Source organism: Lytechinus pictus, chromosome 5 (assembly GCF_037042905.1).
Source record: "Lytechinus pictus isolate F3 Inbred chromosome 5, Lp3.0, whole genome shotgun sequence".
Taxonomy (NCBI): Eukaryota; Metazoa; Echinodermata; class Echinoidea; order Temnopleuroida; family Toxopneustidae; genus Lytechinus; species Lytechinus pictus.
Genome location: NC_087249.1, coordinates 20,160,467 through 20,177,758, shown reverse-complemented (window position 1 = coordinate 20,177,758; position 17,292 = coordinate 20,160,467). Strand labels below are relative to the sequence as shown.

Genomic DNA, 17,292 nt, shown 5'->3' with positions numbered 1-17,292 from the left:
CTTTGTGACAAGATCCTTTTTTATTCTGAAGCAATTATAGTCTCTTATTCTCATCTTGCCTCTTATCAGTGCGAGTGTTGATTGAGCAAGATGTTAAATCCTGTAATTTGCTCATATCTATCTAACACAGTTCCCTTTCTTTTCTGAAAGGTAATTCCATCTTAAACTGGTACCACTAATTTCATTCAGCTCAGGGCAACTTTTTAAAGCTCAATAGATTTTCTTTCTTGCAGTACTAGATACCTTTTCAATCTCAGCAGGCACAGGGCAAGGTAAAAGAAAATTGGTAAACACAATATCCAATGTAGAATGAGACATTGCACAAAGTATATTCACATGGAAAATATAACAAATTTATTTTTAAAATGCATTTGATTTCAGACACAAAAATCACAATATCATTTTTTTTAATCACTGGAATGAGACATTTAGATTGTCCAACAAACAAGGGAAAGGCTATTTCATCTTGAAGGCAAGATTTTCATAACATATAACAAATAAACATATAACATACTCACTTTCATATTGAATGGAATGTTGAATCAAACTAAAAAATAAGCACATCATTAATCATGTTTAAACACACATTTTCAAAAGACTGCAAAAAGAAAATAGTAATCCAAGGAAAATCATGATTATCAAAGGATGACTGAAATTTTAAAATTGCATCCTAGTAACCAACTTCTGCACCAAATCTAAGAATAATATGAAACAAAGATTTTATTAAATTTGCATCATTCTGAAAAAAATTCAATCATGAAATTAACAAACTCTTACAACCAAGCTATTATTAACTCAAATGCTGATTGCTGATAGTAGACCTGGAGTTAAAAAAAAAAAGATTCAATCAACAAACATTACAACAAATAATTATGACGGCATTATTTCCTATAGTTTGTAATAAACAATAAGTTTCTACTCATTGATGTTAACCATAACAACATTTCTAGGTGAATCAAAGCAAGGATTTCCCTGAAAGCTGTACATAAGACAAACAAGTTGCGTTCACATCTCTGAAACCAACATGCAATCTGAAAAATCTATTACAAAAAATCTTCTACATAAGCATGATTTTACCCAAACTTGTCAATCTACAATCCCGTAAGCCAAAGGTTAAGTCCAAAATAACTTGTACAGTGTACTTTTCTAGCCTTGCCAAAAAAATAAAAATATTGAACCTTAAGTTCCAGACCAGCCTTCTATAAAAACCAATTTCCTGATAACAATTCTTGGGAGGGAACAATGATCGAGTTTGAAAAAAAAAAAATTCAGGAAAATTGTTGTAATAAAACATAATTCTACAAGCTACCTCGGTCTCTTTCCATGTGAACAAAGGGCCTAATACCAAATCATCATTGCTCATTCAATAAATATTGAAAGATAAGAAATTGCTTGAAATACACACATCATCTACGCAAATACACAGCAAACACTGCAATGAAGTGAAATGTACTATTTTCTTAACAGGCATTATAACTGAAGAGGGAGCCATTCAATAATCACCATGTTGCAAAAATAAATGACATAATCATCAACAACATGATTGATTACACTTGCCCTTCATAATATGCAATAAATTAAGTATCTTGTATATACAGACTATTCCAAAGTCATTTTTTAATAAATTAAATATAAATATATTTTGATCATATAAAAAGTAATTAAAAGGATAATATATTCAAAATTCAATGAGGGGACATTTCAGATATTATGAAGTAAAACAATTTAATCAAATTGAATCTGATTCAAAGTAAACAAGGCTTTAGTGGAGTTCATGTAATTATATAATTTGTACATGATAATACATGTAAGTCATCTACATGTATATTAAAAACTAATTTCTGTAGAAATAAAACAATTAAAATACAAATATGAAAGCATTAATTACTGATCATCTTAAAAATTTGGTAATGCACTACCCCAACTAAAGGATTTATAAAGAGTAATATGACTTGACTGACTGGCAATGGATGATAGTATGAGAGCAATCTGTAAAGTCAATATAATCCAATCCTTTGATACACCTCTTTTCTCAGATTCTAAGCACAATACTACAAAGCAAGACAATAAAGGCATTATTTTCTTCAATTATTGTTAAAGGAGAATCCAACTTTGGTCATAAAATGTTGTGTGAGAGGGGAGAAAAATAAGTAAAACAGAATGGTGAAAGTTTTAAAGAAATCGTACAAGCAGTAAGAAAGTTGTGACTGTATTAAAATTGAGATCCCTATAAAGAATGATAAAATTTGAAATTGGCAGCTAGATAAGTAATTATGACAAGTGATAAGGACAACTTTCCCACTGGTATTTACTTTATTATCAGGGATTTGTGATTTTCTCTTTAGTACCAATTCTCCTGGGGCAGTAATCAAAATATAACACAGGCAGAATATTGTTTTATGTCCTCATAATACTTAAAATATAATTTGAAGTAAAAGTATTGGGAAAATGTCATCTTAGCCATTTCATGTACTGGAATAAATGGGAAGAGTAGCCGTTGCCTCACATCACTATGGCATCACCTATGAATTCAAAGTCTCCATAAGGTATTTTTACAACTAAAAAAAAAAAATCTTAATAAATATCTTAATGTTTGTCTGATTTTGTTCAAACTTTCACTTATCTACTTGTCTGATTTTTTTTATTTTTTTGCTAAAAACTTTTTATTTGGGTTGGAAACCCTTAAAGATAATTTCAAAAATGGTTTAAAAGTAACTGATTTGGTGGTCCACTAAAACATTGGGCACATACAATGTAATCACACCCTCCTCTCCTTGGGAAGTATTTGAGTCAGTAACTGTGCGAGGCCCTCACAATGTTTGGACCTACAATGAGGATAATAACATCTCCATTATCAGGACCTTACCCTGTGATTGTATATCATGACAAAATATGGTTCTTCTCCTAACTTAATCTGTGAACCGTCTCGGAACATCGGGATAGGATAAACTGAATTTTTTTGTGCATTTGTCTAGAAAGCCAGGCGTGGATCCAGGGGGGGGGGGGGGGGGTGGCAGAAGGTGCAGGCTCACCCTGTAAAATGAGCGATGCTCTTTTCTTCAGGCGATGGAATGTCCTTCATTTAGATTGATGACCTTTTTGGGGGCCAATGTTTGTTGTTGAAAAATTCACATCCCATAAAAGACTGGATCCACACTTGTAAGCCATCCAACTCCTGTCTGATTTCGTTAACATGTTGAGAGGCGATGGATGATACGTGTACATCTAGAGCTCCTGATTGTCCTGTCCTGTTTAGGGCTGAGAATCATTTCTCATCCTGTCACGTCTGCTGTATTTTATGAAGTGCCACATTGCTCAACGTCCTGCAGTCAAGAAGCATTTCTGTAGAAACAAACCATAAACAACACTGCATGTGTGTCTGAGGGTGACACAACATTTGCTAAGACTGCGACAATTGCTCCGGGCTTTATTTTATCTAAGATGAAAGGTTACATTTATGGTTCCAATAGGGTTTTAATGTTAGGTTTAGGGTAGGGTAGGTGTTGAATAATTTTATATTGTGTGGAAGTAGCGGAGCAACTGTCACTGGAGAAAATGTCATGCATCTGTGAGTAAGATGTAAATACAATATAATGAATGTCAATGTACAGTATGTATTATTGACATGAAATTCAATTAAATTGTATTATTGAAATTAAAACAAAATCATTCATTGGTTACAAATAATTGTCACTGATGAGACCACCTTAAGACATTTGCAATGTATGCCCTACAGTGTCCATCCTCCAAAAATTTATCTACATGTATATAACTTTTTAGCAGAAACCCCCAAGATTTTAAACAAGCTTTGACATAAGTTCACATTAAAGGAGAATGAAACTCTTGGAGCAAGTTAGCTTTTGTGAAAGCAGAAAAATCAAAGAATAAGAACAACAAAAGTTTGAGTAAAATAGGACTAGCAATAGAAGAGTTATGAGCATTTGAATGTCGAGATCACTAATGCTATGGAGATCCTCCCATTGGCAACGCAACCAAGATCTATGATATCACAGATGAACAACTCTCCCCTTTTGGACACTGAAAATATACCCCAAAACATCTCTTTTTGCTCATTCTAATCATATGACAAACGATTCATCAATGATATAATGTTGTGAAACCTCTGTACTTGTCCTCTCATAAAGAGAACACCTCACCTTGTGATAGATTCTATAAAAGTGAGAATATAAGTGAAATAAGTACTTAAGCAATGAGGGAGTTGTACGTGTGTGACATCACAGATCTTGGTCGCATTGCCAACGGGAGGATCTACATGGCATTAGTGATCTCAATATTCAAATGCTCATAACTTTCTTATTATTCATTCAATCTTCCTCAAACTTTCAACGATATGTTTCTTTGATTTTTCTCTTTGATATGGATTCAGCTGGTTTCAAGGGTTTCATTCTCCTTTAAATGAAGACAACCAAACATATCGTTATTCTTTGAATTAATCACAAAATGTTCACATGTACAACTTGCAATTTTAAATGAAAAAAAAAATTCAACATGTACAGAGATTGGAAAAGTGTGTGTAAACTGTGTATTTGTAGTTTATAGAATCAAACTTCAGCCCCCTCAAAAAAATAATAAAACCCACATAAACATGAAAAGGGGGATAAAACTTTATCAATGAATATATAGGGAAGAGCATGAAAAAATATTAAGCAAAAATGAAAATCATTTATAATTGAAATTAAAATACTTTTATTAGAATAGACAATAATTTCCTGGTATTATTACAAATCAATTATTTCTTCCTACTGACCTTTGATCAATTTCTCGGTATCATCAATCTCTTTCTTCTGCTCAGGGCACGTATCCCTGAATCCTTTCTCCATCCAAGAACCTGAGGATTTTTTCTTCACATGATCTCCTGAATGTTCATCACACTCTGCAAAATATCAACGAAAGGGTAAAGACCAAAGTGACGATCACCACAATGCTGGATGCAGGCAGATATACATGTATGGACTCTTTATTTCACAAAACTTGTGATCAATGGAAAGTGCAAAGCTCCTTGTGTAAGCTCCTGAAATAAGACAATTTAATTGGAAGAGAGCACATTCCATTACAATATCTATAATATGTTAAGGTTTGATGAAAGTGCCTTTAAAGGAATATACATGTATATCTGCAAAAAATTCACAGGATGTGTAGCTCAAGGAAAATAAGTTATGAATACACATCATTATAATGGGGATCAAGGGATGATATTAAATTGATCATTCAGGATAAATATGAATTATTGAGACAGAATAAGAAATACTTAGCAGCAATTTGAAATAATTGAATCACATAGGAAGTCCCAATAGATTTGGTCAAGTGATATCATTCTACATACATGCAATGCATAGTTTTCTTCAATGTTAATGCTTGTGGTTGGTCACACAGCCATTGTGAATGTAACCCAAATTATGTTGATCATGTTCATATTGTGACATTTGGTAGCTTATGTGGTATGATTGGACCAAATTCTGGGAGATATAACACCAAAGACACCTTGCCATAGCTGTGATTCACCTGGTAGGTTATATTGACAAAAACAAAACCTCTTATCTTTAACATAAATTAAGAGCTTGAACTTGAAATGTGGCCTCCATAGCAGTGTTGCTGGTACATTTACCTTGATTATCATGATGTAGGTAATGAACATTCTACCAGAATTTACATTAAAATATTAAGTTTTAATGGATAAACATTATATTCAACAGAGAAGGCATATTAAAAAAACAAAAACAAAACAATAATAAAGAAATCCTTCTCTCTTATTTTATATATATTTTTTCTTTAATCCTGTACTTAAATACTGAACTGGACTATTTGGATGAAAAAAAAATTTGGGGGGAGGTGGTAGCCGTCGAAAGGCTCCCTCCTATGATCTCAGCCGTCGCCCATGCGATCGTAAAGAAAATTAGCACGTACGTCGCCTGCCACATAATCTACAAAATCATATTGATATTTAAAAAGAAAAAAATGTTGATTAGTCATGCTAAATTATGCAATCCGTCCTTTTGCTCTAAATCACTCAATAAAGCTACACATGTGCTGATTTTTGGTCTGGATACTCTTATTAGTGTTTCTAGCAAACGTACCTCAAAAAATTTACGATATCTAAGCTTATCCATTATTTTTGTTTATTCAATTTTTTGTGTTTTTTGACCATTTGTTTTTCACTGTTTTTTTCAAGGCCAAAGAAATTTGTTGATGGACTATTGCAATCATAAATAGTACAAAATTAATCAATTTGAATGAGTAATAGCAAAAATACTCATACATTTATGACTTTTGGCTGAAATCACATTTAGAGGAGAGGGGAGGCTCCCACGCCCCCATACAATAACGGTTAAATCTAAGCATGTATACAAGGAAGATGTAGAGATGGCAACCTCTTCATGCACACACCCTAACACGCACAGACTGAATAAGTTCTAAACATTTTAATGTTTTGAGAGATAAATATCACATTTTTACACTTACATGTAATTGACACTACCACTGGTCCTTTGGACCTTAGTCAGCAAATAAAAACGTGTACTAGTATTTTTCCTCAACACTAGATTTTTAAGATTAGGTAATAAATCTCATACTGCCATCTTACTTGCTAATTCTCTATCGAGCTGTCTGAGAGCTGTAAAGACTTCACTTCCTTTCCCACACAATCTCTCTCCATCCAAAGCTTTCAAGTGGCAGAAGTGAGACATCATTGTTGACCTATAGGTTGTGCTGTTACAGATGGGATTGCTCCATTCTTGCAAGGTGTCCTGGAATCGCATGTCTTCAAGGTTCAGCAGATTTGATAGGGCATACACTGATTCAAAACTGCAAAGAGAATTGAGGTCATGTACATGTACTGAGTCAGCAATTCCTTTAGATACAAATTTTATGCAATATATATATACAGTGTATTATAATGTCCAGTCTACATAAAAAACAATTACAGTTGACAATAAAAGAGTGGCACCCACCAATCTATCAGAAATATATTCAGAGCAAATATTATAGATACGTGTATATCATAATGGCTTGTGACAAAAAAAACACATTGATTTCACACTTGTTTGATTATATTGGAAGGCTCAGAATCAAATACCATAGAGTATTCCAAGAGTTTGGGCAAATATTCCATGAAACGCAGATACAAGTAAGTGGAATATTGGCCCTAACGAGTAGAATATTTCTGGTATTCCATGAAATAAAACCATCCGAGATTATCATTATCATCCATCCCACCACCCCTCCCCCCAAAAAAGAGGGAGAAATTTGATTTAACAAGTCATATCAATATGGCATCATCACTCCATAATATCAAATTTGGTTGTTGACATGTGACTTATATGTAGTTCATTATCTTAATGGAACACTTGTGAATACAAATATATTTTGGATGGATGGGGGTATGAAACGATGTGTCTGATAATATATCCATGGTACAAATAAAACCATTTTCATTTTTTTTGAGGAATTTACATCACATGACATATATAGGAGTTGCTTGTCTGTGACATCACAAAGTCAAAACGTTAACAATTTATTCGTAACTCTGTTATTCTTTGACAGATTTTCATAAAAATTTCACACTATTTTTCTCTAATTATTCTCCGTTTATAAAAACCAACTTATCGTCAGGATAAACTTCCCCTTTAAATGTTTATGATTATAGATACCTTGAAATGAGATTCCCAGCAGCATTTAAACTTCGTAAATTCTCCATCTCCTTCAAAGGCTCTGAAAATATTAATAAATAAAAAAGAATACCGGTAGTTAAGTTACCCTTTCTTGGCAATTGTTGATGCATGTCATAGCTGGACAGTAAAAGATGAAGTTAAGCTCTGGATGTGAGATTCAAACGAGGAAGAAAATTTATGGAATTCAATAAATAGGATATGTTGATTATATAGAATGAGTGCATGGGGTAAAGCATTGGAAACACAAGAGTGTAGGCCAGAGTTAGTAGTGTGCACGAAGGCACATTGGTATTTTACCAATGTGATTGGGTTCCTGTACATATGTTTCATCCCTTCTGATGAATCATGGGTCACCAACGCAATTGATGCCAATACATCGGACCAATAGGGCATTGCAACAAACTTGCAATCAACTGGAAGTCAGCTCTAGGTCTTAAAATCACTCACAAGTCTTTCAATTAATTGCAAATTCACAGTTCAATGCATAAAATCTGATTGGGGATGATAATGGGTCTGCAAAAGTATGGATCCCAACAAATTTGAGATTCTACAATTTATGTTTTCATGTACGATGGCATTACAATGACCTACATTTACTTGCGTGATAGCATGCTTGAAAATGCTATCGTCAAAAAATATTTGATATCGATCACCTGCCCAGTACAGTTAAATGCAATAGAATTGACCAATCAGATCAAATGGATTTTGATACCCATTCTACATGTATAAAATGCAGACTAGATCACTACAATTGTTAAAAGATCCAGGGGGTTCTTTCACAAAGATTTAAGTATGACTTACCTGTAGAGTCGCACTTAAATGCATAGTTGCGTATAGCATAAAAGGCCTGACCGCATTTGTCAAATCATGCCAAGAGGACGTGCACTACTGCGTATTGATCAATAAGATTGCGCATTGCATATCATGTACGCAACGCATTTAAGTGCAACTCCAAGTCATACTTAAATCTTTCTGAAACAACCCCCTTGGAAGGGTGTAGAACCATGGTGTAACCCTAAAAGGTCTGGGACTGTGGGGGCAATGATGCCCCCTTTCTTATATCGTCTGCCATTTGCGTGATGGTGCCGAGATTTGGCAAAACACAACAGCATGGACTTTGAATGCATTTTCTGGTAAAACGCTTTGTGACAGTTTGTGAAAATGGTAATGAGATGATTTGAATTTCCAGGTGACTTTGCCAGCTTTATTATTTTACTGCTACTTCTTAAAGCCCTTAAAAGGCAAAAATGACAATAAAGGCAGAAAATTTAAAATTAGGACAGATAGATTTAGTAGAATAAATCCTCAGTCTCTACTGTATCTGCCTTGAATGGACAGTTCTTCCATTAAATATTTGTGGAAAGATGAGAAAAAGCTTATTGAAATCAAGTACATACCAAGACTTGATATTCTGTTGGCAGCTACATTTAAATAGACTAGTTGTTTAAGAGGAGTCAGGGTCTTTAGACTTGTTAAATCATTCCTACTTATGTCCAGTCGCTGAAGGCATGAACATGATCCAATAGCTCCAAGATCATCAACATCTGAATATTAAAAAGAATATATATAGAGAGGAGAGGGGAGAAGGTATTAGCACTATAAAACAATTTTACATTGACAAAGATGATAGAAATCACTCCATAAAAAAAATTCCCTGAATAGGTCCAAGAAGCAAAAGTTATGAAATCAACTCTGAATTTCTATAGTTCAGAGAAAACTTAGCCAAATACTTTAATACATTAACTCCCCTTTGTGTCTGCCTACTCCTTGGCTTTCATCCCCTTCTCTAACCTGATTGGTCATCACAACTCTCTAATGCCCCTTTTGTCTCCTTGTTTCTAGTGTTGCTGTTGCATATCTGTGGTCTATATTATGGTTGTACTTGTTCCACTTTATATGTTTGTCATTTTGCCTCCGACGAAGATTCTGCTAGGATCGAAAGCTTAGGCCCCTTTTGACTCTCTAATTTACTCCATTGGCTCTCTTTTATTAGATAAGCAGTTTTCAGCAGCTTCTTTCTGCCAAATACTAGTAGTTAATATACAATTAAGACCAGAATGTGCATTATGCCCCCCCCTTCCAATATATGATGTTTAGATAAAAACACTTTAAATGAATGAATGCTAGTTTTAGATATTTCTTCCCCCCCCCAAAAAAAAAAAGGAAGAATAAACAAGCCTGCCCCAACATCTTATCTTTTCAATCTCCACTGAATTTTTTTATAACGTAACTTTCATTTATAAATAAAGAAGGCGTTACTAATTGTACAGAATAAGAGGGCATTTCAAAACCTGTATACGTTCACAAATCAACATAATATTTTCTTTTCCATTATAACTGAAGTTATAAATTAGTATGTATTTATTACACAAGTGCAGTTGCAACAGTATACAGAATACTATTCTCTCAACAATTACAGATAACATTTATGCATGTTTTTAAATTGTATTTGAAATAATCTGATGAAAGCATGACTGCTATACCTTGTTGTCTGAGGTTGAGGCTAAATATACTATCCACCTCAAACTCTCCGCTCTGTGCCTTCAGGAGCTGTGGAGTGATACGGGTTCCATGCAATGAAGAATCTGCTAAATGATAGAATATAAAAATGAGAAAGTTACATATGTATAGCTTGGAGACCAGTCAAATGGAGGGCCAAGATATAGTCTGATGAGACTAAAGAAAAACATTGGTTATAAGCTTTTCTTTAGTTTTGGTGAAGGTTCAATAATGTTGTAGTTTCCTACATGTACTTTAACTCTTTCATCATAAAACTTTCTTCAAAACAAGACTGTTTGTTTTGCTTCTAACTGCATCAAAAGTCAGCAGACAACCTAGTTTTTGTTTTGACTAAATTTCTTTATTTACACATGCAGACATTCTTGACCTCATTTCAAACATTCCTCGCGCTAAAATATATCATATATATACAGGAAGTTTAATCTATTTATAACGCACCTTTCAACATGCCATCATTTTACATGTAATTCACCGAACGTTCTGTAAACCAATCAGAGATTAAACCAATCAGTGTTCAACATATTTCTACGTCATCAATTAAATCAGCCAAAGAACGTCACTTTTTATCTTGATCACCGATTTGCTGAATACGCCTTTTCAATATGATTAATGATTAACGCTTGCTCTATAAACAGTCGGGTTAATTACATGTGTTAACGTGATCAGGAGTTTGTCACTTTTCATCATATCTGACTGTATCCATCAACTGGAATATTATTCTCAACATCTTGGGATTCCCACTTGTGGATTTACTAATTGGGTTTTTACTTAGGATTAACATTTAGGCCTAGGCGTATTTGAATCCATTCATCTTTTAATAGTGCAAGATAGGGTCTACATGCATGACATGTATTTATCAAAAATGCATTGACACAATGTGGCTTACAATGTTTAGAAACAAGATGAGAAAATGTATGTATTTATGGAGATCGTGGGCGCACGCATGATACGTTGGGTCGTGACCTCAATAGTGCCGCGACGGACCATGCGTGCGACCACGCCACAAGTATATAAAGAGCTCCAATCTCCGAGTGAGTTAAGTCATTTTCCAAGTTAGTTTCCCAGTTTATAAAGTTCAGTCAGTCAGTCAGTCAGTTTCAGAGTACAGAGTTTATCTTATGAGAATACACGTCGAGTCAAAGGACATTACCAGGCTCGGATCCTAAGAAGGACTGAACGACGGGTCACGGTAAACCCTCGTATCTAGTCTATACCTCAGGCGGGTAAAGGTTACTACATTATAATTTGCAAAATCACTTTATAAAAAAATCCTCATTGGAATAACTGGCTGTCGAAAATGAAAAATTTTTCAATTTCATTACGTAATCATTAGTATGGTAATGTTCAGAATTTTAGTTTAGTCAAGATCTACATAGTTCAGTCTTCAGTTCAAGTTCAGATTAAATCATTATTCATTAATTAACCCGGCCCAGCTAGTTTACGCATTATTATAAATTTATAAAATAGCTGTATTATTTCAAGCATCGCGATTGGTCAATACGCGTCACATGACATCCAACTTTTTTTGTGCACTGCACGGTAGTGCAAAAGGTGTGCAACGAAAATTGACATTGCACGCTCGAGCAAACCAGTGCGTAGAAGTCCAACAAAACTGTACTGTAACTTTTTAAAAAATTGTTTCTGTGTTGCTATTTTATAAAACAAATAATGCACTTGCTCTATCGTGCGTAAAAGTAAATGCAGAGAAAGCTCGGTTTCTTCAGATGGAGCACACTGGCCACTCGCCGCAAGCGGCTCGTGCACAGTGCGACTCCTATCTAAAGAAACCTCGCGTGCTCTGCATTTCCACTAACGCACTCGGCTGCATGCATTATTTGTATATTATTTTATTAGGCCCCTGGCCCTAGTCAAAAAAATAAATTATGCATGATTAATTTTTATGATGATAATTGATATAACACCATTTTTACTTAGGATACTTAATCTATTTGTTATAACTTATATGTTAGGGGCATGTTAAATCAGAGAGATAACACGAAAGTTAACACCAAATTTACCACGATTTTTGCACCGCGGGCCCGAGAACTTGAAGAAGCACCAATTCACCCCGGGCCCGGGCTGCTGGCGCCGCCTGCCGGGCCGGCGAAGGCGGCGATCGGGTGGTTGAACAGTGGCCACTGCACTGCTTCATTCATTTCGTCGGGATGACATCGCAAATGAAAACCTTAATTTCCACTTACTTTTGTTATTTTCTGCATTCTTATCTCCAGATTCATCTGCCATGTTCCAGTGTACTTTTTAACCTATGATATGGCAACAATAAGGCGAAAACTCAGACTAATGGGGTGTTGCAAGAAAGTTACGTTGCGATTGATTGCAAATCGACTGCAACTTTGCAGCCGATTCCGATCAACTGCAACTAGCAATCAATCGCCAATTTGCGTTGCAAGAAAACGGCTTGCGATTGAACGCAAGTTGCAGCTGATTTGCAGCTGTAAACAGGGTCTGCAGCACAAGACTAGCCGAAAAAGCAAAATATTGGCTTGCAATAATCTTGAACCTGGAAGAGAGTAAGTAGAAAATATTCATTTTTCAGACAATTCTTTCTCCATTATGTATGTTTTCAGAGAATTTATATATTTTAGACCTATGCCAGGGAAAAAATTATTTTGAAAAGAGTGAAAATGTATCTTCATCGCCGGTCGAAATTTCACCTTCAACAAATTTTCTACCGCACACTTTTAATCCCAGTCCCACACTTGACTTTTTGTGTCGGTAATGCATGGTTGTATCAACAACACGGCAGGTCATTGCCGGTGCAGTGCTGTTAAAAATCACCCTGAAGCAAGTAAATGTACTGTAGGCTCTAATTATGTATGAAACATCGAAAATTACCTTTAAAGATATTTTTTGTTCCTATTGGAAATGATTTTTAAGTTATATCGGTTTCAACGGCGAATAGCCATCCAGTAAAAAGAAATTAAAGACTTTAAAAATTCCATTAGTTTACCTTCCATTTTTTTTCCACAAGAAAAAAAATCCTCTCCATTTGTCTCTTAAGAGTCTGTCTAACGTTAACCTCCCTTTTTAGGAATTTCCTTGGCCTGGCCTGGGATAAAGTGACAATTTTGCTGTTTCGACTTTTGTCTTTGGAGGATTAAAACAAAAATTATGATTTATTTATTCTTATTTTTTTAATTTATTTCATTTTTATTTATTTATTTATTTATTTATTTTTTTTTTGGGGGGGGGGGTTCTCCAGACTCCACATATCTCGCCAGACAAGGAAAAAAAAAAAAGTATAGGGGGTCTACATGTATTGGGCTACTTTTCAGAATCTATTGGCCACATCTGCCTCATTCTTGGGGAAGTTTTAACATTGAATAGGGAGTTGCCCGCCCGGGGCTCTTTTTAAAATTTCTTACGGGCAGATTGCACAAGAGGTTCTTTGCAAGGGCAGTCTATTTGTGTCGTTGATATGTAATGATGTGCCGTATGAGTCACATTTATAATATCCATCACATATAAATATAAAAAGATATACATGTAAGCCTAAATTTCCCCTAAAATAATACATCCATTTTTTAGATTCAATATGTAGGTCTACTATGCCGGGGGGGGGGGGGAGGGGGAGGTACTTAGATTTGGTTTGGACAAAGGTGTGCGGCTGAAGGTTTGAAACCTGTACCCATATTTACAGGTCATTTTGGCTAAAAAGGGGCCCATTATTGGGGATTCATTACAGGGGCGGATCCAGGATTTCCAAAAGGGGGGGGGGCACATTTTCGCCTGGAAAACTTGACAAGCAAAAAAAAAAAGAAAAAGGTTAATGCCCAAAATGTAAGATAATTTTGTATTTGCACCTAAGACATTGGAGTAGAATATGGACCCATGTTTAAGGCCAGTATCTAAAAATTGGACCATGTTTAGGGATTTTCCAGCATAAATCCATACCCCATGTTTAGGGATTTCTTCCAAAAAGGCGACCCATTCCAGCGGCACATCCCCATATGCATTATTTCGTGAGTAACCCCCCCCCCCCCGGGCTACTATGTAACTGACTCTAGTCTTAACTTGATTTTTATGCAAGCACATTAGGTGCTATATAGATGACAGATTTTTTTTTTTCACTTTAAATTATTTAATGGATGATTACAATGCTTTTCCAGGTGCTTACAGTAAAAGGGTGTCTCATTTGGTGCATCATTATTAATATTGAATGCATAATCATAATTTTTTTTTACATCCTTTTACATCAAGTACAATACTCTGGGGGGGGGGGCATATGGTCCCCCTTGACATTTTTCAGAATAAATCTGCCACTCAAAATTGTATTACTGCACCATTGACTGACGTTTTACTTTCAAGTCTCACGCAACTTTTGAGACCAAATTTGCAATTCCCAGGTACAGGGTCAGGAAATTTTGCAACATTGTGTTTGTTTAAGTACATGTCAGACAAAAACATGATTACATGTAAAAAGTCAATATTCATAATTGGGTAATTTTTTTATTGACAATAGTAATTCAATGTCACTGATGAACTTTGTGTTGAAAATAACAATTAAAAGAAATACATTTAAGAAGTTAAGAAAAAATATTTAAAAAAAAACATGAAAGGAATTTATTTTTATACCAGATTTTTTTAAAGTAAAGTTGTTAGGAATGCTCTAGAAAGGAATATCTACACCAAAGTTTAGCATTCTATTACGAGCTTTTTTTAGTAAATTAAAGCGAAAGGTATGATTTCATAATCTTTTTAATTGAACCGCCCATGGATGAGGAACCATAGTGCCCCTCCCCAGGCTAGAAGTGACTTTAATCAAAACACCCTGGGACTACTATAATGATTAACACCCTGGCAACTGAGCTTAACTTGTATATTAATTTCATGAACATGTTTTATCTCTTTGCTTTTTGCTTTTAATTGCTTACTACAGTTATGATGACAAAGAAGTCTGGAATAAACAAGGAAACCTCCGAACCACCATAACTGTGTCTGCTACAATGTGTGTTCTTGCAACCAGCTGATTGATTCATTTTATCAACTCTCAAATGGTAGGTTACATGTAAACTGTATTATTAATAATTCACCATGATCGTAATGCGGATGGGGGTGAAATCTGAACACATTAACCCAAGGATAATGCAAAATGAAAAAGGCAAATACAAATCTCTATCTTGACTTGGACTTCTCAGCAATGAAGACACCCCCATTGATGGGGGGGGGGGGGGAGGGGGTAGTTGTTGTGCTCATCCATTGTGTACTGTATGAAATTTTGAATTTTGCTTTCATTGATTTAATTTATTTCATATTTTAATTTCCATGATTCATTTATTTGGGGAAAAACAATCAGTTTTCACACTTTTAGATTACATCATGGCAAATTGCCAATTATTATGGTCTCAGGAGTAAGCCACTATCCCTCTATCATATCATCTTGTCGTTGCAAACAACGCCCTTACCAGCAGGCATAGGGGCATTTCTGCACTGAAGGGGTGCACAAAAATGTTTTGCTAAGGGCGTTCTTGCACTGAAAGGACAAAATTTGAACTAACCCAAGCTATGTATGGTTATGGGCTTGCATTATTTCCTATATTATTATTTTTTATAAACAGGTTGATTATCAGAACTGAATTCAGAGCTGCCACCGTCTGTAGTAACATCATTATTAGAATGGACTTCAGAATGAGGGTGTCGCTGGTTTAAAAACTTCACTCCATGGAGCTCTCCAAAGTCATCTCAAATTAGACTGCTTCTGGAAACCAGATTTGTTCCTTCAAGCAGAGACGCTTGTGGCTTTCCTGACTGGACTTCTATGGATTCTTCTTGCCAACATTAAGGACTGTGGGCTGACATTCAGTGGTAAAACACTTGATGAAGATGATATGAATTTTTATTTGATATAAATGAATCTCAGAAGTAATTCCTCAGGAGTAAGAAACAATGAAAATTAAAAATAAAAGGTCCATCAATAATGAATGTCTTGAGCAGTGTTCTTTTTGTGCATAGATCAATGGATCTTTTCATTTCTAAGCAGGGATGTAGTCAATGCTGACCTCGAGACAACATTTTGCTGGCCTTGGTCCGAGTCACTGTACAGAATCTATGGGAAGTTCTCTCAAGCTGCCTCATGACTCGGAAGAATCAGCCTCGACCTCATCCCTGTATGCAAGTGTGATATATATCTACCATGCAATCTCATGATTAAAGAGAGAGAAACAAGAGAGCTTCAGATTTTGAAGTGTAGCAATCTCCTGAAATGTATGTTTTATTTGAAAATCAAACTAAAATAACTTAATTGGGCATGTTATTCATTATAATATTTATGAATGAAAGCATTGAAGCAATTTGGTGTTCTTGCAAAACAAATTCTGAGTTGTATTTACTGCAAACCCTCAGAAATATTGATAAACATTTGCCAGTGCATGAAGTGTTTTAATGAAGAGTGGCTTTTTTGTGCCTATGGAGAATTGATATTTCTTCAATATTTTTTCATACAAATTATTTCAGAAATCACAATTTGAATATTCCATGACCTCTGATAACAAGAGCAGAATATTTTTGGTGATTGACACACTTTAAAATGATATTAGGAGAGAATGTAGTGAAATTGTGTGAAAATAATGGCATAATTGCTGAAGAGGCCTATAAAGATTGAAAATAACATTATTTCAAGTTTTTCTTGAAAAAAACCCATGGAAAATTGAAAATGGCATAATTTACACAAGTTTTCAAAACAAAATACAAAAAAAAAATTTTGCAGAATTTTTAGTACACAAGCCTATGGACAATCAATTGAACGTAAATCGAACGCAAATTTTGCGCATCCTCCAAAATCTCACATAAGTTACGTTCGATTTGCAATCAATTGCAAAGCTTGCGCTTGATCTACGTTCAATTGATCAAACGCAACTTGTTCTTGCAACAGGATTGAACGTAACTTGCGTTCAATTGCAGATTTGCGTTAAATCGGAGGACTTACGCTCAATTTTGGGAGTTGCGTTCGATTTGCGTTCAATCGCAAGTTTCTTGCAACACCCCATAAGTCTGTTACAGAAAGTTTACGTTGGTACGGACGGACGCCACAGTACCGTACCGCATATGATATACCGGTACGGTA

The 17,292-nt window shown here is 35.0% G+C and overlaps 1 protein-coding gene across 5 annotated transcripts; it reads right to left on the bottom strand.

Moving 5' to 3' along the window:
* Positions 1-331: 331 nt before the first annotated feature.
* On the bottom strand, positions 332-17,292 carry LOC129260413 (leucine-rich repeat-containing protein 61-like). 5 transcript variants are annotated; one of them, XM_064099972.1, is made up of 9 exons: positions 17,211-17,265; positions 12,410-12,506; positions 10,647-10,688; positions 10,172-10,273; positions 9,086-9,232; positions 7,668-7,728; positions 6,602-6,822; positions 4,769-4,894; positions 332-3,342 (listed from the first exon to the last, which is right to left on the bottom strand). In XM_064099972.1, the coding sequence occupies exons 3-9, from the start codon at positions 10,654-10,656 to the stop codon at positions 3,281-3,283; spliced, it is 729 nt and encodes a 242-aa protein (XP_063956042.1). In that variant the 5' UTR covers positions 10,657-10,688; positions 12,410-12,506; positions 17,211-17,265; the 3' UTR covers positions 332-3,280. The 5 variants fall into 5 exon arrangements, with proteins under 5 accessions (XP_063956042.1, XP_063956039.1, XP_063956041.1 ...); XM_064099969.1 differs by lacking the exon at positions 10,647-10,688 and having other exon boundaries at positions 10,172-10,276; positions 17,211-17,292; XM_064099971.1 differs by lacking the exon at positions 10,647-10,688 and having other exon boundaries at positions 17,211-17,292.